The sequence below is a fragment of the Taudactylus pleione genome, unplaced genomic scaffold, assembly GCF_031769625.1.
Source record: "Taudactylus pleione unplaced genomic scaffold, aTauple2 ptg000631l, whole genome shotgun sequence".
Taxonomy (NCBI): Eukaryota; Metazoa; Chordata; class Amphibia; order Anura; family Myobatrachidae; genus Taudactylus; species Taudactylus pleione.
In genome coordinates, this window is record NW_028285033.1 from 1257251 (window position 1) to 1282530 (window position 25280).

The 25280-nt window shown below is 50.3% G+C and overlaps 1 protein-coding gene across 1 annotated transcript in view; it reads left to right on the forward strand.

The window, feature by feature from the left end:
• The window catches only part of MARK1 (microtubule affinity regulating kinase 1), a 1129886-nt gene that overhangs the window by 1081227 nt on the left and 23379 nt on the right, over positions 1-25280 (forward strand). The window contains exon 18 of the mRNA XM_088454765.1: positions 13889-13933. Coding sequence (XP_088310891.1) covers positions 13889-13933 — 45 coding nt within the window. The remainder of the gene's footprint in view (positions 1-13888; positions 13934-25280) is intronic.

Sequence of the window (25280 nt, forward strand, 5' to 3'; positions counted from 1 at the left end):
CCTCTACACATTGCAGCTCTGCTGCCTGACCGAGAGTGCGCTCACTACACGGGAGTAATGTCCATGGGGAGCCCAATACATCGTGCACATTAGCCGGTGAGCCAGGATTTCTTTAGCCATTGCTGCAGTAATGCTGTAAGGAAACCAGTCTGCCCTTTGTACTGGAGTGCTGGCTCCTGCCTCCTCTACACATTGCAGCTCTGCTGCCTGACCGAGAGTACGCTCACTACACGGGAGTAATGTCCATGGGGAGCCCAATACATCGTACACATTAGCCGGTGAGCCAGGATTTCTTTAGCCATTGCTGCAGTAATGCTGTAAGGAAACCATTCTGCCCTTTGTACTGGTGTGCTGGCTCCTGCCTGCTCTACACATTGCAGCTCTGCTGCCTGACCGAGAGTGCGCTCACTACACGGGAGTAATGTCCATGGGGAGCCCAATACATTGTGCACATTAGCCGGTGAGCCAGGATTTCTTTAGCCATTGCTGCAGTAGTGCTGTAAGGAAACCAGTCTGCCCTTTGTACTGGAGTGCTGGCTCCTGCCTCCTCTACACATTGCAGCTCTGCTGCCTGACCGAGAGTGCGCTCACTACACGGGAGTAATGTCCATGGGGAGCCCAATACATCGTGCACATGAGCCGGTGAGCCAGGATTTCTTTAGCCATTGCTGCAGTAGTGCTGTAAGGAAACCAGTCTGCCCATTGTACTGGAGTGCTGGCTCCTGCCTCCTCTACACATTGCAGCTCTGCTGCCTGACCGAGAGTGCGCTCACTACACGGGAGTAATGTCCATGGGGAGCCCAATACATCGTGCACATTAGCCGGTGAGCCAGGATTTTTTTAGCCATTGCTGCAGTAGTGCTGTAAGGAAACCAGTCTGCCCTTTGTACTGGAGTGCTGGCTCCTGCCTCCTCTACACATTGCAGCTCTGCTGCCTGACCGAGAGTGCGCTCACTACACGGGAGTAATGTCCATGGGGAGCCCAGTACATCGTACACATTAGCCGGTGAGCCAGGATTTCCTTAGCCATTGCTGCAGTAGTGCTGTAAGGAAACCAGTCTGCCCTTTGTACTGGAGTGCTGGCTCCTGCCTCCTCTACACATTGCAGCTCTGCTGCCTGACCGAGAGTGCGCTCACTACACCGGAGTAATGTCCATGGGGAGCCCAATACATCGTGCACATGAGCCGGTGATCCAGGATTTCTTTAGCCATTGCTGCAGTAGTGCTGTATGGAAACCAGTCTGCCCTTTGTACTGGAGTGCTGGCTCCTGCCTCCTCTACACATTGCAGCTCTGCTGCCTGACCGAGAGTGCGCTCACTACACGGGAGTAATGTCCATGGGGAGCCCAATACATCGTGCACATTAGCCGGTGAGCCAGGATTTCTTTAGCCATTGCTGCAGTAGTGCTGTAAGGAAACCAGTCTGCCCTTTGTACTGGAGTGCTGGCTCCTGCCTCCTCTACACATTGCAGCTCTGCTGCCTGACAGAGAGTGCGCTCACTACACGGGAGTAATGTCCATGGGGAGCCCAATACATCGTGCACATTAGCCGGTGAGCCAGGATTTCTTTAGCCATTGCTGCAGTAATGCTGTAAGGAAACCAGTCTGCCCTTTGTACTGGAGTGCTGGCTCCTGTGTCCTCTACACATTGCAGCTCTGCTGCCTGACCAAGAGTGCGCTCACTACACGGGAGTAATGTCCATGGGGAGCCCAATACATCGTGCACATTACCCGGTGAGCCAGGATTTCTTTAGCCATTGCTGCAGTAATTCTGTAAGGAAACCAGTCTGCCCTTTGTACTGGAGTGCTGGCTCCTGCCTCCTCTACACATTGCAGCTCTGCTGCCTGACCGAGAGTGCGCTCACTACACGGGAGTAATGTCCATGGGGAGCCCAATACATCGTACACATTAGCCGGTGAGCCAGGATTTCCTTAGCCATTGCTGCAGTAGTGCTGTAAGGAAACCAGTCTGCCCTTTGTACTGGAGTGCTGGCTCCTGCCTCCTCTACACATTGCAGCTCTGCTGCCTGACAGAGAGTGCGCTCACTACACGGGAGTAATGTCCATGGGGATTCCAATACATCGTGCACATTAGCCGGTGAGCCAGGATTTCTTTAGCCATTGCTGCAGTAATGCTGTAAGGAAACCAGTCTGCCCTTTGTACTGGAGTGCTGGCTCCTGTGTCCTCTACACATTGCAGCTCTGCTGCCTGACCAAGAGTGCGCTCACTACACGGGAGTAATGTCCATGGGGAGCCCAATACATCGTGCACATTAGCCGATGAGCCAGGATTTCCTTAGCCATTGCTGCAGTAGTGCTGTAAGGAAACCATTCTGCCCTTTGTACTGGAGTGCTGGCTCCTGCCTCCTCTACACATTGCAGCTCTGCTGCCTGACCAAGAGTGCGCTCACTACACGGGAGTAATGTCCATGGGGATTCCAATACATCGTACACATTAGCCGGTGAGCCAGGATTTCTTTAGCCATTGCTGCAGTAATGCTGTAAGGAAACCATTCTGCCCTTTGTACTGGAGTGCTGGCTCCTGTGTCCTCTACACATTGCAGCTCTGCTGCCTGAACAAGAGTGTGCTCACTACACGGGAGTAATGTCCATGGGGAGCCCAATACATCGTACACATTAGCCGGTGAGCCAGGATTTCCTTAGCCATTGCTGCAGTAGTGCTGTAAGGAAACCATTCTGCCCTTTGTACTGGAGTGCTGGCTCCTGCCTCCTCTACACATTGCAGCTCTGCTGCCTGACCGAGAGTGCGCTCACTACACGGGAGTAATGTCCATGGGGAGCCCAATACATCGTGCACATTAGCCGGTGAGCCAGGATTTCTTTAGCTATTGCTGCAGTAATGCTGTAAGGAAACCAGTCTGCCCTTTGTACTGGAGTGCTGGCTCCTGCCTCCTCTACACATTCCAGCTCTGCTGCCTGACCGAGAGTGCGCTCACTACACGGGAGTAATGTCCATGGGGAGCCCAATACATCGTACACATTAGCCGGTGAGCCAGGATTTCTTTAGCCATTGCTGCAGTAATGCTGTAAGGAAACCATTCTGCCCTTTGTACTGGAGTGCTGGCTCCTGCCTGCTCTACACATTGCAGCTCTGCTGCCTGACCGAGAGTGCGCTCACTACACGGGAGTAATGTCCATGGGGAGCCCAATACATTGTGCACATTAGCCGGTGAGCCAGGATTTCTTTAGCCATTGCTGCAGTAGTGCTGTAAGGAAACCAGCCTGCCTTTTGTACTGGAGTGCTGGCTCCTGCCTCCTCTACACATTGCAGCTCTGCTGCCTGACCGAGAGTGCGCTCACTACACGGGAGTAATGTCCATGGGGAGCCCAATACATCGTGCACATGAGCCGGTGAGCCAGGATTTTTTTAGCCATTGCTGCAGTAGTGCTGTAAGGAAACCAGTCTGCCCTTTGTACTGGAGTGCTGGCTCCTGCCTCCTCTACACATTGCAGCTCTGCTGCCTGACCGAGAGTGCGCTCACTACACGGGAGTAATGTCCATGGGGAGCCCAATACATCGTGCACATTAGCCGGTGAGCCAGGATTTCTTTAGCCATTGCTGCAGTAATGCTGTAAGGAAACCAGTCTGCCCTTTGTACTGGAGTGCTGGCTCCTGTGTCCTCTACACATTGCAGCTCTGCTGCCTGACCGAGAGTGCGCTCACTACACGGGAGTAATGTCCATGGGGAGACCAGTACATCGTACACATTAGCCGGTGAGCCAGGATTTCCTTAGCCATTGCTGCAGTAGTGCTGTAAGGAAACCAGTCTGCCCTTTGTACTGCAGTGCTGGCTCCTGCCTCCTCTACACATTGCAGCTCTGCTGCCTGACCGAGAGTGCGCTCACTACACCGGAGTAGTGTCCATGGGGAGCCCAATACATCGTGCACATGAGCCGGTGAGCCAGGATTTCTTTAGCCATTGCTGCAGTAGTGCTGTATGGAAACCAGTCTGCCCTTTGTACTGGAGTGCTGGCTCCTGCCTCCTCTACACATTGCAGCTCTGCTGCCTGACCGAGAGTGCGCTCACTACACGGGAGTAATGTCCATGGGGAGCCCAATACATCGTGCACATTAGCCGGTGAGCCAGGATTTCTTTAGCCATTGCTGCAGTAGTGCTGTAAGGAAACCAGTCTGCCCTTTGTACTGGAGTGCTGGCTCCTGCCTCCTCTACACATTGCAGCTCTGCTGCCTGACAGAGAGTGCGCTCACTACACGGGAGTAATGTCCATGGGGAGCCCAATACATCGTGCACATTAGCCGGTGAGCCAGGATTTCTTTAGCCATTGCTGCAGTAATGCTGTAAGGAAACCAGTCTGCCCTTTGTACTGGAGTGCTGGCTCCTGTGTCCTCTACACATTGCAGCTCTGCTGCCTGACCAAGAGTGCGCTCACTACACGGGAGTAATGTCCATGGGGAGCCCAATACATCGTGCACATTACCCGGTGAGCCAGGATTTCTTTAGCCATTGCTGCAGTAATTCTGTAAGGAAACCAGTCTGCCCTTTGTACTGGAGTGCTGGCTCCTGCCTCCTCTACACATTGCAGCTCTGCTGCCTGACCGAGAGTGCGCTCACTACACGGGAGTAATGTCCATGGGGAGCCCAATACATCGTACACATTAGCCGGTGAGCCAGGATTTCCTTAGCCATTGCTGCAGTAGTGCTGTAAGGAAAACAGTCTGCCCTTTGTACTGGAGTGCTGGCTCCTGCCTCCTCTACACATTGCAGCTCTGCTGCCTGACAGAGAGTGCGCTCACTACACGGGAGTAATGTCCATGGGGATTCCAATACATCGTGCACATTAGCCGGTGAGCCAGGATTTCTTTAGCCATTGCTGCAGTAATGCTGTAAGGAAACCAGTCTGCCCTTTGTACTGGAGTGCTGGCTCCTGCCTCCTCTACACATTGCAGCTCTGCTGCCTGACCGAGAGTGCGCTCACTACACGGGAGTAATGTCCATGGGGAGCCCAATACATCGTGCACATTAGCCAGTGAGCCAGGATTTCTTTAGCCATTGCTGCAGTAGTGCTGTAAGGAAACCAGTCTGCCCTTTGTACTGGAGTGCTGGCTCCTGCCTCCTCTACACATTGCAGCTCTGCTGCCTGACCGAGAGTGCGCTCACTACACGGGAGTAATGTCCATGGGGAGCCCAATACATCGTGCACATTAGCCGGTGAGCCAGGATTTCTTTAGCCATTGCTGCAGTAGTGCTGTAAGGAAACCAGTCTGCCCTTTGTACTGGAGTGCTGGCTCCTGTGTCCTCTACACATTGCAGCTCTGCTGCCTTACCAAGAGTGCGCTCACTACACGGGAGTAATGTCCATGGGGAGCCCAATACATCGTGCACATTAGCCGGTGAGCCAGGATTTCCTTAGCCATTGCTGCAGTAGTGCTGTAAGGAAACCATTCTGCCCTTTGTACTGGAGTGCTGGCTCCTGCCTCCTCTACACATTGCAGCTCTGCTGCCTGACCAAGAGTGCGCTCACTACACGGGAGTAATGTCCATGGGGATTCCAATACATCGTGCACATTAGCCGGTGAGCCAGGAATTCTTTAGCCATTGCTGCAGTAATGCTGTAAGGAAACCAGTCTGCCCTTTGTACTGGAGTGCTGGCTCCTGTGTCCTCTACACATTGCAGCTCTGCTGCCTGACCAAGAGTGCGCTCACTACACGGGAGTAATGTCCATGGGGAGCCCAATACATCGTACACATTAGCCGGTGAGCCAGGATTTCCTTAGCCATTGCTGCAGTAGTGCTGTAAGGAAACCATTCTGCCCTTTGTACTGGAGTGCTGGCTCCTGCCTCCTCTACACATTGCAGCTCTGCTGCCTGACCGAGAGTGCGCTCACTACATGGGAGTAATGTCCATGGGGAGCCCAATACATCGTACACATTAGCCGGTGAGCCAGGATTTCCTTAGCCATTGCTGCAGTAGTGCTGTACGGAAACCATTCTGCCTTTGTACTGGAGTGCTGGCTCCTGCCTCCTCTACACATTGCAGCTCTGCTGCCTGACTGAGAGTGCGCTCACTACACGGGAGTAATGTCCATGGGGAGCCCAATACATCGTACACATTAGCCGGTGAGCCAGGATTTCTTTAGCCATTGCTGCAGTAATGCTGTAAGGAAACCAGTCTGCCCTTTGTACTGGAGTGCTGGCTCCTGCCTCCTCTACACATTGCAGCTCTGCTGCCTGACCGAGAGTGCGCTCACTACACGGGAGTAATGTCCATGGGGAGCCCAATACATCGTACACATTAGCCGGTGAGCCAGGATTTCTTTAGCCATTGCTGCAGTAATGCTGTAAGGAAACCAGTCTGCCCTTTGTACTGGAGTGCTGGCTCCTGCCTCCTCTACACATTGCAGCTCTGCTGCCTGACCGAGAGTGCGCTCACTACACGGGAGTAATGTCCATGGGGAGCCCAATACATCGTACACATTAGCCGGTGAGCCAGGATTTCTTTTGCCATTGCTGCAGTAGTGCTGTAAGGAAACCATTCTGCCCTTTGTACTGGAGTGCTGACTCCTGCCTCCTCTACACATTGCAGCTCTGCTGCCTGACCGAGAGTGCGCTCACTACACGGGAGTAATGTCCATGGGGATTCCAATACATCGTGCACATTAGCCGGTGAGCCAGGATTTCTTTAGCCATTGCTGCAGTAATGCTGTAAGGAAACCAGTCTGCCCTTTGTACTGGAGTGCTGGCTCCTGCCTCCTCTACACATTGCAGCTCTGCTGCCTGACCGAGAGTGCGCTCACTACACGGGAGTAATGTCCATGGGGAGCCCAATACATCGTGCACATTAGCCGGTGAGCCAGGATTTCTTTAGCCATTGCTGCAGTAGTGCTGTAAGGAAACCAGTCTGCCCTTTGTACTGGAGTACTGGCTCCTGCCTCCTCTACACATTGCAGCTCTGCTGCCTGACCGACGGTGCGCTCACTACACGGGAGTAATGTCCATGGGGAGCCCAATACATCGTGCACATGAGCCGGTGAGCCAGGATTTCTTTAGCCATTGCTGCAGTAGTGCTGTAAGGAAACCAGTCTGCCCTTTGTACTGGAGTGCTGGCTCCTGCCTCCTCTACACATTGCAGCTCTGCTGCCTGATCAAGAGTGCGCTCACTACACGGGATTAATGTCCATGGGGAGCCCAATACATCGTACACATTAGCCGGTGAGCCAGGATATCCTTAGCCATTGCTGCAGTAGTGCTGTAAGGAAACCATTCTGCCCTTTGTACTGGAGTGCTGGCTCCTGCCTCCTCTACACATTGCAGCTCTACTGCCTGACCGAGAGTGCGCTCACTACACGGGAGTAATGTCCATGGGGATTCCAATACATCGTGCACATTATCCGGTGAGCCAGGATTTCTTTAGCCATTGCTGCAGTAATGCTGTAAGGAAACCAGTCTGCCCTTTGTACTGGAGTGCTGGCTCCTGCCTCCTCTACACATTGCAGCTCTGCTGCCTGACCGAGAGTGCGCTCACTACACGGGAGTAATGTCCATGGGGAGCCCAATACATCGTGCACATTAGCCGGTGAGCCAGGATTTCTTTAGCCATTGCTGCAGTAGTGCTGTAAGGAAACCAGTCTGCCCTTTGTACTGGAGTGCTGGCTCCTGCCTCCTCTACACATTGCAGCTCTGCTGCCTGACCGAGAGTGCGCTCACTACACGGGAGTAATGTCCATGGGGAGCCCAATACATTGTGCACATTAGCCGGTGAGCCAGGATTTCTTTAGCCATTGCTGCAGTAGTGCTGTAAGGAAACCAGTCTGCCCTTTGTACTGGAGTGCTGGCTCCTGCCTCCTCTACACATTGCAGCTCTGCTGCCTGACCGAGAGTGCGCTCACTACACGGGAGTAATGTCCATGGGGAGCCCAATACATTGTGCACATTAGCCGGTGAGCCAGGATTTCTTTAGCCATTGCTGCAGTAGTGCTGTAAGGAAACCAGTCTGCCCTTTGTACTGGAGTGCTGGCTCCTGCCTCCTCTACACATTGCAGCTCTGCTGCCTGATCAAGAGTGCGCTCACTACACGGGAGTAATGTCCATGGGGAGCCCAATACATCGTGCACATTAGCCGGTGAGCCTGGATTTCCTTAGCCATTGCTGCAGTAGTGCTGTAAGGAAACCATTCTGCCGTTTGTACTGGAGTGCTGGCTCCTGTGTCCTCTACACATTGCAGCTCTGCTGCCTGACCAAGAGTGTGCTCACTACACGGAAGTAATGTCCATGGGGAGCCCAATACATCGTGCACATTAGCCGGTGAGCCAGGATTTCTTTAGCCATTGCTGCAGTAGTACTGTAAGGAAACCAGTCTGCCCTTTGTACTGGAGTGCTGGCTCCTGCCTCCTCTACACATTGCAGCTCTGCTGCCTGATCAAGAGTGCGCTCACTACACGGGAGTAATGTCCATGGGGAGCCCAATACATCGTGCACATTAGCCGGTGAGCCAGGATTTCCTTAGCCATTGCTGCAGTAGTGCTGTAAGGAAACCATTCTGCCCTTTGTACTGGAGTGCTGGCTCCTGCCTCCTCTACACATTGCAGCTCTGCTGCCTGACCGAGAGTGCGCTCACTACACGGGAGTAATGTCCATGGGGAGCCCAATACAGCGTGCACATTAGCCGGTGAGCCAGGATTTCTTTAGCCATTGCTGCAGTAGTGCTGTAAGGAAATCAGTCTGCCCTTTGTACTGGAGTGCTGGCTCCTGCCTGCTCTACACATTGCAGCTCTGCTGCCTGACCAAGAGTGCGCTCACTACAGAGGAGTAATGTCCATGGGGAGCCCAATACATCGTGAACATTACCCGGTGAGCCAGGATTTCCTTAGCGATTGCTGCAGTAGTGCTGTAAGGATACCATTCTGCCCTTTGTACTGGAGCGCTGGCTCCTGCCTCCTCTACACATTGCAGCTCTGCTGCCTGACCAAGAGTGCGCTCACTACACGGGAGTAATGTCCATGGGGAGCCCAATACATCGTACACATTAGCCGGTGAGCCAGGATTTCCTTAGCCATTGCTGCAGTAGTGCTGTAAGGAAACCAGTCTACCCTTTGTACTGGAGTGCTGGCTCCTGCCTCCTCTACACATTGCAGCTCTGCTGCCTGACCTAGAGTGCGCTCACTACACGGGAGTAATGTCCATGGGGAGCCCAATACATCGTACACATGAGCCAGTGAGCCAGGATTTCCTTAGCCATTGCTGCAGTAGTGCTGTAAGGAAACCAGTCTGCCCTTTGTACTGGAGTGCTGGCTCCTGCCTCCTCTACACATTGTAGCTCTGCTGCCGGACCGAGAGTGCGCGCACTACACGGGAGTAATGTCCATGGGGAGCCCAATACATCGTGCACATTAGCCGGTGAGCCAGGATTTCTTTAGCCATTGCTGCAGTAGTGCTGTAAGGAAACCAGTCTGCCTTTTGTACTGGAGTGCTGGCTCCTGCCTCCTCTACACATTGCAGCTCTGCTGCCTGACCAAGAGTGCGCTCACTACACGGGAGTAATGTCCATGGGGAGCCCAATACATCGTGCACATTAGCCGGTGAGCCAGGATTTCTTTAGCCATTGCTGCAGTAGTGCTGTAAGGAAACCAGTCTGCCCTTTGTACTGGAGTGCTGGCTCCTGCCTCCTCTTCACATTGCAGCTCTGCTGCCTGACCGAGAGTGCGCTCACTACACGGGAGTAATGTCCATGGGGAGCCCAATACATCGTGCACATTAGCCAGTGTGCCAGGATTTCTTTAGCCATTGCTGCAGTAATGCTGTAAGGAAACCAGTCTGCCCTTTGTACTGGAGTGCTGGCTCCTGTGTCCTCTACACATTGCAGCTCTGCTGCCTGACCAAGAGTGCGCTCACTACACGGGAGTAATGTCCATGGGGAGCCCAATACATCGTGCACATTAGCCGATGAGCCAGGATTTCCTTAGCCATTGCTGCAGTAGTGCTGTAAGGAAACCATTCTGCCCTTTGTACTGGAGTGCTGGCTCCTGCCTCCTCTACACATTGCAGCTCTGCTGCCTGACCATGAGTGCGCTCACTACATGGGAGTAATGTCCATGGGGATTCCAATACATCGTGCACATTAGCCGGTGAGCCAGGATTTCTTTAGCCATTGCTGCAGTAATGCTGTAAGGAAACCATTCTGCCCTTTGTACTGGAGTGCTGGCTCCTGTGTCCTCTACACATTGCAGCTCTGCTGCCTGACCAAGAGTGCGCTCACTACACGGGAGTAATGTCCATGGGGAGCCCAATACATCGTACACATTAGCCGGTGAGCCAGGATTTCCTTAGCCATTGCTGCAGTAGTGCTGTAAGGAAACCATTCTGCCCTTTGTACTGGAGTGCTGGCTCCTGCCTCCTCTACACATTGCAGCTCTGCTGCCTGACCGAGAGTGCGCTCACTACACGGGAGTAATGTCCATGGGGAGCCCAATACATCGTGCACATTAGCCGGTGAGCCAGGATTTCTTTAGCCATTGCTGCAGTAATGCTGTAAGGAAACCAGTCTGCCCTTTGTACTGGAGTGCTGGCTCCTGCCTCCTCTACACATTGCAGCTCTGCTGCCTGACCGAGAGTACGCTCACTACACGGGAGTAATGTCCATGGGGAGCCCAATACATCGTACACATTAGCCGGTGAGCCAGGATTTCTTTAGCCATTGCTGCAGTAATGCTGTAAGGAAACCATTCTGCCCTTTGTACTGGTGTGCTGGCTCCTGCCTGCTCTACACATTGCAGCTCTGCTGCCTGACCGAGAGTGCGCTCACTACACGGGAGTAATGTCCATGGGGAGCCCAATACATTGTGCACATTAGCCGGTGAGCCAGGATTTCTTTAGCCATTGCTGCAGTAGTGCTGTAAGGAAACCAGTCTGCCCTTTGTACTGGAGTGCTGGCTCCTGCCTCCTCTACACATTGCAGCTCTGCTGCCTGACCGAGAGTGCGCTCACTACACGGGAGTAATGTCCATGGGGAGCCCAATACATCGTGCACATGAGCCGGTGAGCCAGGATTTCTTTAGCCATTGCTGCAGTAGTGCTGTAAGGAAACCAGTCTGCCCATTGTACTGGAGTGCTGGCTCCTGCCTCCTCTACACATTGCAGCTCTGCTGCCTGACCGAGAGTGCGCTCACTACACGGGAGTAATGTCCATGGGGAGCCCAATACATCGTGCACATTAGCCGGTGAGCCAGGATTTTTTTAGCCATTGCTGCAGTAGTGCTGTAAGGAAACCAGTCTGCCCTTTGTACTGGAGTGCTGGCTCCTGCCTCCTCTACACATTGCAGCTCTGCTGCCTGACCGAGAGTGCGCTCACTACACGGGAGTAATGTCCATGGGGAGCCCAGTACATCGTACACATTAGCCGGTGAGCCAGGATTTCCTTAGCCATTGCTGCAGTAGTGCTGTAAGGAAACCAGTCTGCCCTTTGTACTGGAGTGCTGGCTCCTGCCTCCTCTACACATTGCAGCTCTGCTGCCTGACCGAGAGTGCGCTCACTACACCGGAGTAATGTCCATGGGGAGCCCAATACATCGTGCACATGAGCCGGTGATCCAGGATTTCTTTAGCCATTGCTGCAGTAGTGCTGTATGGAAACCAGTCTGCCCTTTGTACTGGAGTGCTGGCTCCTGCCTCCTCTACACATTGCAGCTCTGCTGCCTGACCGAGAGTGCGCTCACTACACGGGAGTAATGTCCATGGGGAGCCCAATACATCGTGCACATTAGCCGGTGAGCCAGGATTTCTTTAGCCATTGCTGCAGTAGTGCTGTAAGGAAACCAGTCTGCCCTTTGTACTGGAGTGCTGGCTCCTGCCTCCTCTACACATTGCAGCTCTGCTGCCTGACAGAGAGTGCGCTCACTACACGGGAGTAATGTCCATGGGGAGCCCAATACATCGTGCACATTAGCCGGTGAGCCAGGATTTCTTTAGCCATTGCTGCAGTAATGCTGTAAGGAAACCAGTCTGCCCTTTGTACTGGAGTGCTGGCTCCTGTGTCCTCTACACATTGCAGCTCTGCTGCCTGACCAAGAGTGCGCTCACTACACGGGAGTAATGTCCATGGGGAGCCCAATACATCGTGCACATTACCCGGTGAGCCAGGATTTCTTTAGCCATTGCTGCAGTAATTCTGTAAGGAAACCAGTCTGCCCTTTGTACTGGAGTGCTGGCTCCTGCCTCCTCTACACATTGCAGCTCTGCTGCCTGACCGAGAGTGCGCTCACTACACGGGAGTAATGTCCATGGGGAGCCCAATACATCGTACACATTAGCCGGTGAGCCAGGATTTCCTTAGCCATTGCTGCAGTAGTGCTGTAAGGAAACCAGTCTGCCCTTTGTACTGGAGTGCTGGCTCCTGCCTCCTCTACACATTGCAGCTCTGCTGCCTGACAGAGAGTGCGCTCACTACACGGGAGTAATGTCCATGGGGATTCCAATACATCGTGCACATTAGCCGGTGAGCCAGGATTTCTTTAGCCATTGCTGCAGTAATGCTGTAAGGAAACCAGTCTGCCCTTTGTACTGGAGTGCTGGCTCCTGTGTCCTCTACACATTGCAGCTCTGCTGCCTGACCAAGAGTGCGCTCACTACACGGGAGTAATGTCCATGGGGAGCCCAATACATCGTACACATTAGCCGGTGAGCCAGGATTTCCTTAGCCATTGCTGCAGTAGTGCTGTAAGGAAACCATTCTGCCCTTTGTACTGGAGTGCTGGCTCCTGCCTCCTCTACACATTGCAGCTCTGCTGCCTGACCGAGAGTGCGCTCACTACACGGGAGTAATGTCCATGGGGAGCCCAATACATCGTGCACATTAGCCGGTGAGCCAGGATTTCCTTAGCCATTGCTGCAGTAATGCTGTAAGGAAACCAGTCTGCCCTTTGTACTGGAGTGCTGGCTCCTGCCTCCTCTACACATTGCAGCTCTGCTGCCTGACCGAGAGTGCGCTCACTACACGGGAGTAATGTCCATGGGGAGCCCAATACATCGTACACATTAGCCGGTGAGCCAGGATTTCTTTAGCCATTGCTGCAGTAATGCTGTAAGGAAACCAGTCTGCCCTTTGTACTGGAGTGCTGGCTCCTGCCTCCTCTACACATTGCAGCTCTGCTGCCTGACCGAGAGTGCGCTCACTACACGGGAGTAATGTCCATGGGGAGCCCAATACATCGTGCACATTACCCGGTGAGCCAGGATTTCCTTAGCCATTGCTGCAGTAGTGCTGTAAGGAAACCAGTCTGCTCTTTGTACTGGAGTGCTGGCTCCTGCCTCCTCTACACATTGCAGCTCTGCTGCCTGACCGAGAGTGCGCTCACTACACGGGAGTAATGTCCATGGGGATTCCAATACATCGTGCACATTAGCCGGTGAGCCAGGATTTCTTTAGCCATTGCTGCAGTAATGCTGTAAGGAAACCAGTCTGCCCTTTGTACTGGAGTGCTGGCTCCTGCCTCCTCTACACATTGCAGCTCTGCTGCCTGACCAAGAGTGCGCTCACTACACGGGAGTAATGTCCATGGGGAGCCCAATACATCGTGCACATTAGCCAGTGAGCCAGTATTTCTTTAGCCATTGCTGCAGTAGTGCTGTAAGGAAACCAGTCTGCCCTTTGTACTGGAGTGCTGGCTCCTGCCTCCTCTACACATTGCAGCTCTGCTGCCTGACCGAGAGTGCGCTCACTACACTGGAGTAATGTCCATGGGGAGCCCAATACATCGTGCACAAGGTGCTACATATTGCAGGGGATATTGAGACAGATGTGCTCTGAAGTAGCCAGGGGTTAGGGTAGGTATCGATGGCTGTTTGCCTACAGTATGTGACATTTCTTGATACATGTTTGTGGCTTATAATTGAATCTGACCCTTTGTTTTGAGGGATCCAAGTGAAGGTGAAGCGAGTAGCAGAACAGACACCTCAAGGTGAGGACCAGACGTATTCCCTCCGCCCCTGGGCTGGTATTCTGCTGTCTGTCTTCTTTTCCTGTAGCTTTCATGTGCTCATAGCAAAGCTTTTCTTTTCTGTTAAATCTTTCTTTAGCTGTAAAGGTGCAATTCTCGTGTTACAGGGATAGAAATTGTGTTTTGCTTCATAGTAGCACAACATGGCAAATACAATATATGTCAAGGACAAGAACCTTAATGTGTCATTCACTGCTTTGTGTTCTGTGCTCATCCCGTTCTCAGCTTTCCAGGCACCCTAGGCTTAGCTACACAATTCCGCTCCTGCTCCCCCTCACGTACACACTTGACTCAGGTGACCCAGCTAGGTTCATCCATGGCAATAAATATTTTTTATTTCATCTAAATCTATCACTTCTCAATGGCCGGGACAGAGGCTCCCATCTCGGCGATCACTAATGCAGTCACTTTACTTCCACTGCGGTACTGCGCGTGCACCAATGTCCGTTAGCGCACGTGCAAGCGGACAGTACCAGGATAGATTTGAAAAAATGTCCCCTCTTTTTACATACTCGGGGTGCTTAATTTCTGTGGTATCTCCCGAAAACGGAGTAGCTTCCAGAGAGTAGGCCTGCTAGATAACGCCATCTTCATAATAGCCTAATAGACTTCCAGTCCTATATTTTGGAGTGAGGTTCCCTTCCTGATGGCACGCACTCTATTACAGCACGATGGGCACACGTCTGATCCGTACGTGTAAGTGATAACCCAAGCTGCTGTATTACTCTACTTCTAGCTTTTTCACTTTTATATTTTTATCATTTCTTATTGCTGTGAATGATATGCGGCGACAATAAATGATGTTTAACAGGGAAAATTCCTAATATTGGTAAATTTGCCCATAGTGTGATACTGGGAATACCACTTCATTCCTTCTTATGGGACATTTCACATGCAGAACATACAGTAATGAATATGATTGGCAATAAATCTGGAGCGTATGACTAGGCTGGCTGCACCAGGTTTGGAGCACTAGAAAGTGATTTCTGTTTTTTTAGGTAATAAATTATTAACTAACTATATGGTACTACAGACATCTTATTACTGTCGCTCACTTACCTGTCCCAGTGACTCCACATTAAGAACATGTCATCTTCATAGGCTGCACCTATTCCTGTATATTGTATAGATAAGGTCTGTCTTTCAAATTGTATGGCAGATGGCTGGGAGGTAATGGACTGGCTAATGTTTATTTATAGCCAATGTACAAATTGTTAAAATCTGTGGTTTTCTTGCTTGGAATACACTGGGGCACCTGCTGAGTGACCTGGAAAATGTGACCTGTGTGAGGTCCTGAGGACCGAGTTTGAGAACCACTGTTCTAATCTATATAACTCCCACTCTGTTGGTGCTTGTCGCCTGTCTCCAGGAAATAAAGCACACAAATCCAAACATTAAAATAAAAGAACTAAAACCTAACTAAAAGCTATGGCCTATCTAGCTATTTACTTACTCCAAAGGCACTAAAAACAAGACTGAGCTTACGTTGGAAAGGGAGGGGTTATATAGGGGATTGGAGCCAGTTTTCAATTAGCTAGTGTCCTACTTCACCCTTCACTATACATAACCCAGATTTAAGGCTTCCACCAGATGAATAAACTTACATATTGGCACCCACATAAAAAAAAACACACCCATGGGCCTACTCAAGAATAAAACACACATACATTGGCCCCAGAGAAATAAAACACACATACATAGGCCCCAGAGAAATAAAACACACATACATTGCCCCCCACAGGAATAAAACATACATTGGCCCCCACAGGAATAAAACACACATACATTGGCCCCCACAGGAATAAAACACACATACATTGGCCCCCACAGGAATAAAACACATATACATTGGCCCCCACAGGAATAAAACACACATACATTGGCCCCCACAGGAATAAAACACACATACATTGGCCCCCATAGGAATAAAATACACATACATAGGCCCCAGAGAAATAAAATGCATACATTGACCCCACAGGAATAAAACACACATATATTGTCCCCATAGAAATAAAACACATACATTGGCCCCCATAGGAATAAAATGTACATGCATTGGCCCCAGAGAAATAAAACACACATCATTGGCCCCCACAGGAATAAAACACACATACATTGGCCCCACAGGAATAAGACACATACATTGGCCCCACAGGAATAAAACACACATACATTGGCCCCCACAGGAATAAAACACATATACATTGGCCCCCACAGGAGTGAAACACACATACATTGGCCCCCACAGGAATAAAACACACATACATTGGCCCCCACACAAAAAAAATACACATATATTGGCCCCACAGGAATAAAACACACATACATTGGCCCCCACAGGAATAAAACACACATACATTGGCCCCAGAGAAATAAAATACACATACATTGGCCCCAGAGAAATAAAACACACATACATTGGCCCCCACAGGAGTGAAACACACATACATTGGCCCCCACAGGAATAAAACACACATACATTGGCCCCCACACAAAAAAATACACATACATTGGCCCCAGAGAAATAAAATACACATACATTGGCCCCCACAGGAGTGAAACACACATACATTGGCCCCCACAGGAATAAAACACACATTCATTGGCCCCCACACGAAAAAAATACACATACTTTGGCCCCAGAGAAATAAAACACACATACATTTGCTCCCACGAGAATAAAATACACATACATTGGCCCGAGAGAAATGAAACACACATACATTGGCCCCCACAGGAATAAAACACACATACATTGGCTCCTACAAGAATAATACACAGTACATTGGCCTCAGAGAAATAAAACACATACATTGGCCCCCACGGGAATAAAACACACATACATTGGCCCCCACGGGAATAAAACACACATACATTGGCCCCCACGGGAATAAAACACACATACATTGGCTCCTACAAGAATAATACACAGTACATTGGCCTCAGAGAAATAAAACACATACATTGGCCCCCACGGGAATAAAACACACATACATTGGCCCCCACGGGAATAAAACACACATACATTGGCCCCCACGGGAATAAAACACACATACATTGGCCCCCACGGGAATAAAACACACATACATTGGCCCCCCACGGGAATAAAACACACATACATTGGCCCCTACAGGAGAAAAATACACATACATTAGCCCCAGAGAAATAAAACACACATACATTGGCCCCCACAGGAAAAAAATGCACAGACATTGGCCCCCACAGGAATAAAACATACATTGGCCCCCACAGGAATACAATGCACATTCATTGGCCCCAGAGAAATAAAACACACATATATTGGCCCCCACAGGAATAAAACACACATACATTGGCCCCCACAGGAATAAAACACACATACATTGGCCCCCACAGGAATAAAACACACATACATTGGCACCCACAGGAATAAAATACACATACTTTGGCCCCCACAGGAATAAAATACACACATACATTGGCCACCCCAGGAATAAAACACACATACATTGGCCCCCACAGGAAAAAAATACACATACATTGGCCCCGTAAAAATAAAACACACATACATTGGCCCCCATAGGAAAAAAATGCACATACTTTGGCCCCCACATTAATAAAACATACATTGGCCCCCACAGGAATACAATGCACATGCATTGGCCCCAAAGAAATAAAACACATACATTGGCCCCCACAGGAATAAAACACACATACATTGGCCCCCACAGGAATAATATACACATACATTGGCCCCCACAGGAATAAGACACATACATTGGCCCCCACAGGAATAAAACACACATACATTGGCCCCACCAGGACCATTGGCTGGCACCCAAAGAGAAAAAAATCCACACTGCTCCCCTCCAAAAACAAATGACACTGGCTCCCACAAATATATATTTACATTTTTCTGGCCCTACCTGTCTCTCATCGGCTGGTGGTGCACACCGTGCAGAGCTGTCAGCAGCGTACAGGCGGGCAAGATGGAGGGCTGACTGACAGACGGGCAGGCTGGCTAGTTGGCAATGTGGCGTGTGACCTGTGATGACACGCCGCCGCGTCTAGACAGGTCACGGCCTGGACATGCCTGAGCCTCGCAGAAGAGCTCAGCGGCAGCACTGCCTGGTCAGTAGTACACTAATCTGACCGGCAGTTATGACCCCACGGCACACGACAACCGCTTGCAGCACACTAGTGTGTCGTGGCACAGGGGTTGATAAGCGCTTCCCTAGCTGATGCAGACTCTTATCCACCATCTGATGAATTTTGTCCTCCAAGCAGAGGAGAGCTTGAGTGAGCATTGCATTAGTGTATTGTAGCCTTAGCTCAGGATTGGCTCGTCTTGCTTCATAATGAATATCTTCACTCAGATTTTGTCTAAAGTCAAGCCTGGGTACACACTTGTCCAATCCTCGGCAGATTAGACTCCAGGTCGGATCCTTCTACAGATCTGCTCGCAGGTTCGACATCCAATCTATGCGTATAGACTTGTCCAATCTGCATCTGCTGAAAGTAACTCGTACAGAAATGCACCTAATAAGGGCAGAGCTGCACTGCACACTATGATCTATGCAGGCTAAAGAAAAGGTTTATTTTAAAGAAAAAAAATGTGTATGGTTCCCCCCCAAATCAGTAACCAGCCCTGGACCTCTGAGCCTGGTCTGGTTTTGAAAAATAGGGGGGAAAAAAAAACTGTGTGGTTCCCCCAGTATCCAATAACCAGCACCAGGCTGAACCAGCTGGGGTGGTAATGGTATAGCAGGAGGACACGCAGTGTGGGGTCACCCTGCCATCACATTAACCAGGGCTAGAATTCCTTGGAAAGTGGGGACCCATCAATCTGGGGGACACTGCATTCCCGCCCATTATGTTTTGATGTGTTGTGCTCCAGCTATTCCTGTTGTCTTGTATGTGGTGCTGTCGCTATTAGGACTTTGTTATTAAAACAAAAAACCTGACGCCATGCTAAGGAGTATATAGAGGAGGGAGAATCAGTTCAGTTAATTGATTAATTAAGTGCCTTCTCCAAGTGCCCATCCTCGATACCCATAGTCAACAATGGCCCCAGATGGATTACAAGAAACCTATTTTATAGTAGAATCTATTTTACTGAATATAGCAAAGTGTAACAGTGTCTAATTGCATAAGCGTTCTCTATTCATGGACTATTGACCACTAGAAGGCCCTGTACCATTGGAATCTTTGGATGATATTTAATTTTTAAATTTTTATACACAGTATATATAATATATATGTAGCAGAAACTTCAAATTTGTTCTCTTAAAAAGTTCACATTTGGCTGCAAAGTGAGTCGCTGTGAATAGTTGATTAAAAAGTAGTAAAAAGAGAGTTGTACATGGAAGGATTAGATAGAGGACTGAAACACAGAACAGAGACAGAGATCCCCAGAAGAAGTAGGAAACAGGTTCTGGAACATTAGATGAAAGACGGGATAAATGGGGGATGTACTGATCATAACAAGATAGAGACAATAGGGAGGGCAAAGAATGTGTTGTTTAAAAGACCTAATAATTACATTTATGAATATTTATGAATATTGTATGAATAAAAATGTTTTAACAGACCCCCAATGTTCATTGTAATAAGTAAAGATAAAAGTCTCCTTAGGGATTATTTATTCCAAGTTACAGCAACGTTTTATTCATATGGGAAGATGTGCAGCAGACGTCTTGTGTCTAATACTGAGAAAACATTTGCCGTATTCTGTATGGGGATACGTTCTGTATCCCGGCACAGGGAACGCTGGAGCTTAGAATACTGGTGCATCCCGACCGCCAGCATGTAGAAGGTACTGTAAGTAGTAGGGTTCGGGGGACGGTTAGGGATAAGGGTTAGGGTAAGGCACTAGGGGGAGGGTTAGGGTTAAGCACTAGGGGAGGGTTAGGGTTAAGCACTAGGGGAGGGTTAGGTTTTGGGTGCGGGGAGGGGGAGGTTTGGTTTAGGCATCGGGAGGGAAGGTTAGGGTAGGGAGAGGGGGAGGGTTAGGATACCTAGTGTGAATTGCATTCTCCTGAATATTGGGTTCAGCCAACAAATTTGCTCCCTCTACTGTCTGCAGGTGATAGGTTCAGGTGGCGTCAGATACTTGAATGTCTGTGTACAAGGTCAGTAAATGGGAGATGATGGGATGGCACCGGGCACTTGAATGTCTGTGTACAAGGTCATTAAATGGGAGATGATGGGATGGCACCGGACACTTGAATTTCTGTGTACAAGGTCAGTAAATGGGAGATGATGGGATGGCACCGGACACTTGAATGTCTGTGTACAAGGTCAGTAAATGGGAGATGATGGGATGGCACCGGACACTTGAATTTCTGTGTACAAGGTCAGTAAATGGGAGATGATGGGATGGCACCGGACACTTGAATTTCTGTGTACAAGGTCAGTAAATGGGAGATGATGGGATGGCACCGGACACTTGAATGTCTGTGTACAAGGTCAGTAAATGGGAGATGATGGGATGGCACCGGACACTTGAATGTCTGTGTACAAGGTCAGTAAATGGGAGATGATGGGGTGGCACCGGACACTTGAATGTCTGTGTACAAGGTCAATAAATGGGAGATGATGGGATGGCTCCGGACACTTGAATGTCTGTGTACAAGGTCAGTAAATGGGAGATGATGGGGTGGCACCGGACACTTGAATGTCTGTGTACAAGGTCAATAAATGGGAGATGATGGGGTGGCACCGGACACTTGAATGTCTGTGTACAAGGTCAGTAAATGGGAGATGATTGGATGGCACCGGGCACCTGAATGTCTGTGTACAAGGTCAGTAAATGGGAGATGATGGGATGGCACCGGGCACCTGAATGTCTGTGTACAAGGTCAGTAAATGGGAGATGATGGGATGGCACGGACACTTGAATGTCTGTGTACAAGGTCAATAAATGGGAGATGATGGGGTGGCACCGGACACTTGAATGTCTGTGTACAAGGTCAGTAAATGGGAGATGATGGGATGGCACCGGGCACCTGAATATCTGTGTACAAGGTCAGTAAATGGGACATGATGGGGTGGCACCGGGCACCTGAATGTCTGTGTACAAGGTCAGTAAATGGGAGATGATGGGATGGCACCGGGCACCTGAATGTCTGTGTACAAGGTCAGTAAATGGGAGATGATGGGGTGGCACCGGACACTTGAATGTCTGTGTACAATGTCAGTAAATGGGAGATGATGGGATGGCATCGGGCTCTTGAATGTCTGTGTACAAGGTCAGTAAATGGGAGATGATGGGGTGGCACCGGACACTTGAATGTCTGTGTACAAGGTCAGTAAATGGGAGATGATGGGATGGCACCGGACACTTGAATGTCTGTGTACAAGGTCAGTAAATGGGAGATGATGGGATGGCATCGGGCACTTGAATGTGTGTGTACAAGGTCAGTAAATGGGAGATGATGGGATGGCACCGGACACTTGAATGTCTGTGTACAAGGTCAGTAAATGAGAGATGATGGGGTGGCACCGGACACTTGAATGTCTGTGTACAAGGTCAATAAATGGGAGATGATGGGATAGCATCGGGCACTTGAATGTCTGTGTACAAGGTCAGTAAATGGGAGATGATGGGATGGCACCGGGCACTTAAATGTCTGTGTACAAGGTCAGTAAATGGGAGATGATGGGATGGCATCGGACACTTGAATGTGTGTGTACAAGGTCAGTAAATGGGAGATGATGGGATGGCACCGGACACTTGAATGTCTGTGTACAAGGTCAATAAATGGGAGATGATGGGGTGGCACCGGACACTTGAATGTCTGTGTACAAGGTCAGTAAATGGGAGATGATGGGATGGCACCGGACACTTGAATGTCTGTGTACAAGGTCAGTAAATGGGAGATGATGGGATGGCACTGGACACTTGAATGTCTGTGTACAAGATCAGTAAATGGGAGATGATGGGATAGCACCGGGCACTTGAATGTCTGTGTACAAGGTCAGTAAATGGGAGATGATGGGATGGCACCGGACACTTGAATGTGTACACGGTCAGTAAATGGGAGATGATGGGATAGCACCGGACACTTGAATGTGTACAAGGTCAGTAAATGGGAGATGATGGGATAGCACCGGACACTTGAATGTCTGTGTACAAGGTCAGTAAATGGGAGATGATGGGATGGCACCGGGCACTTAAATGTCTGTGTACAAGGTCAGTAAATGGGAGATGATGGGATGGCATCGGGCACTTGAATGTGTGTGTACAAGGTCAGTAAATGGGAGATGATGGGATTGCACCGGGCACTTGAATGTCTGTGTACAAGGTCAGTAAATGGGAGATGATGGGATGGCACCGGACACTTGAATGTCTGTGTACAAGGTCAATAAATGGGAGATGATGGGGTGGCACCGGACACTTGAATGTCTGTGTACAAGGTCAGTAAATGGGAGATGATGGGATGGCACCGGACACTTGAATGTCTGTGTACAAGGTCAGTAAATGGGAGATGATGGGATGGCACTGGACACTTGAATGTCTGTGTACAAGGTCAGTAAATGGGAGATGATGGGATAGCACCGGGCACTTGAATGTCTGTGTACAAGGTCAGTAAATGGGAGATGATGGGATGGCACCGGACACTTGAATGTGTACACGGTCAGTAAATGGGAGATGATGGGATAGCACCGGACACTTGAATGTGTACAAGGTCAGTAAATGGGAGATGATGGGATAGCACCGGACACTTGAATGTCTGTGTACAAGGTCAGTAAATGGGAGATGATGGGATGGCACCGGACACTTGAATGTCTGTGGACAAGGTCTGTAATTGGGAGATGATGGGATAGCACCGGACACTTGAATGTCTGTGTACAAGGTCAGTAAATGGGAGATGATGGGATGGCACCGGACACTTGAATGTCTGTGTACAAGGTCAGTAAATGGGAGATGATGGGATAGCACCGGACACTTGAATGTCTGTGTTCAAGGTCAGTAAATGGGAGATGATGGGATAGCATCGGGCACTTGATTGTGTGTGTACAAGGTCAGTAAATGGGAGATGATGGGATGGCACCGGACACTTGAATGTCTGTGTACAAGGTCAGTAAATGAGAAATGATGGGGTGGCACCGGACACTTGAATGTCTGTGTACAAGGTCAATAAATGGGAGATGATGGGATAGCATCGGGCACTTGAATGTCTGTGTACAAGGTCAGTAAATGGGAGATGATGGGATGGCATCGGGCACTTGAATGTCTGTGTACAAGGTCAGTAAATGGGAGATGATGAGGTGGCACCGGACACTTGAATGTCTGTGTACAAGGTCAATAAATGTGAGATGTTGGGTAGGCACCGGGCACTTGAATGTCTGTGTACAAGGTCAGTAAATGGGAGATGATGGGATGGCACCGGGCACTTGAATGTCTGTGTACAAGGTCAGTTAATGGGAGATGATGGGATGGCACCGGGCACTTGAATGTCTGTGTACAAGGTCAGTAAATGGGAGATGATGGGATGGCACCGGGCACTTGAATGTCTGTGTACAAGGTCAGTAAATGAGAGATTATGGGATAGCACCAGGCACTTGAATGTCTGTGTACAAGGTCAGTAAATGGGAGATGATGGGGTGGCACCGGGCACTTGAATGTCTGTGTACAAGGTCAGTAAATGAGAGATTATGGGATAGCACCGGGCACTTGAATGTCTGTGTACAAGGTCAGTAAATGGGAGATGATGGGATGGCACGGACACTTGAATGTCTGTGTACAAGGTCAGTAAATGGGAGATGATGGGATGGCACCGGACACTTGAATGTCTGTGTACAAGGTCAGTAAATGGGAGATGATGGGATGGCACCGTACACTTGAATGTCTGTGTACAAGGGGCCTGATTCAGACCCACTCGCAAGTGGCTGTCCGCTCGCAAGTGGGTCGATGTTGTGCACTGCGCATGCGCACGACAGCGGGAGCTCCGTCGTGCGCATGCACCAGACGCGACGAGCGAAGGACTTTCCTTCGCTCGTTGTGTCTGATCAAAGGGGGCGTGCTGTCCATGTTGATTGACAGCACGCCCCCTTTGGTGGGCGTGCCGGGGGCGTGCCTCCCTGACGGGGGCGTTCCCAAGGGAATGCCTACCGTCAGAAGCCGGCCCACTGACATCACTAGTGATGTCAGTGGGAGTGATTTTGGCTCTTATAGAGCCAAAATCACTCCGGGCCTTGCGGTTGAAACACTCAACCGCAGGCTCCGGCTCGCAGTGGCGATGGTCGCGATGGTCAAGAACATCGCGGCCATCAAACTGCACGCTCGTATAGGCTGTGGGTGGTGACCCACAGCTATACGAGCGTCCAGGAGGACGCTCCATAATTATGGAGGGCAGCCCTCATTCAGAGCGTGCGCTCTGCTCAGAGCGTACGGCTCTGAATGAGGGACAAGGTCAGTAAATGGGAGATGATGGGGTGGCAACGGACACTTGAATGTCTGTGTACAAGGTCAGTAAATGGGAGATGATGGGGTGGCACCGGATACTTGAATGTCTGTGTACAAGGTCAGTAAATGGGAGATGATGGGGTGCCACCGGACACTTGAATGTCTGTGTACAAGGTAGGTAAATAAGAGATGATGGGATGGCACCGGACACTTGAATGTCTGTGTACAAGGTAGGTAAATAAGAGATGATGGGATGGCACCAGACACTTGAATGTCTGTGTACAAGGTCAGTAAATGGGAGATGATGGGGTGGCACCGGACACTTGAATGTCTGTGTACAAGGTCAGTAAATGGGAGATGATGGGATGGCACCGGACACTTGAATGTCTGTGTACAAGGTCAGTAAATGGAAGATGATGGGATGGCACCTGTCACAGTTGGTGCTAGTGACTTACCTGTCTCAGGTGATGAGCTGGAATCACTGGATGCTGACTGGACTGACTGAGCTGGTCGGGGTACCAGTAGATGAGCTTGCAGATGGATGGCAGCACGGAAGCTACTTGGTGCCAGCTAATGAGCCGTGAGGTGAGTGGACTTGGAGGAACCGGACTGGAACCGGCAGGAAGGCTGACTGAGCTGGTCGGGTTACTAGTAGGTGGTCTTGCAGACGGATGGTAGCGGGGAAGCTACTTGTTGTGGCTTGGGAAGCCATGGGTAGACGTTGGTAGCTGGGTGGCTACGTGGAACGGCTGGATAGCCGTGTGGTAGACGCTGGTAGCTGGGTGGCTACGTGGAGCGGCTGGATAGCCGTGGGTAACCGCTGGTAGCTGGGTGGCTACGTGGAGCGGCTGGATAGCCGTGGGTAGACGCTGGTAGCTGGGTGGCTACGTGGAGTGGCTGGATAGCCGTGGGTAG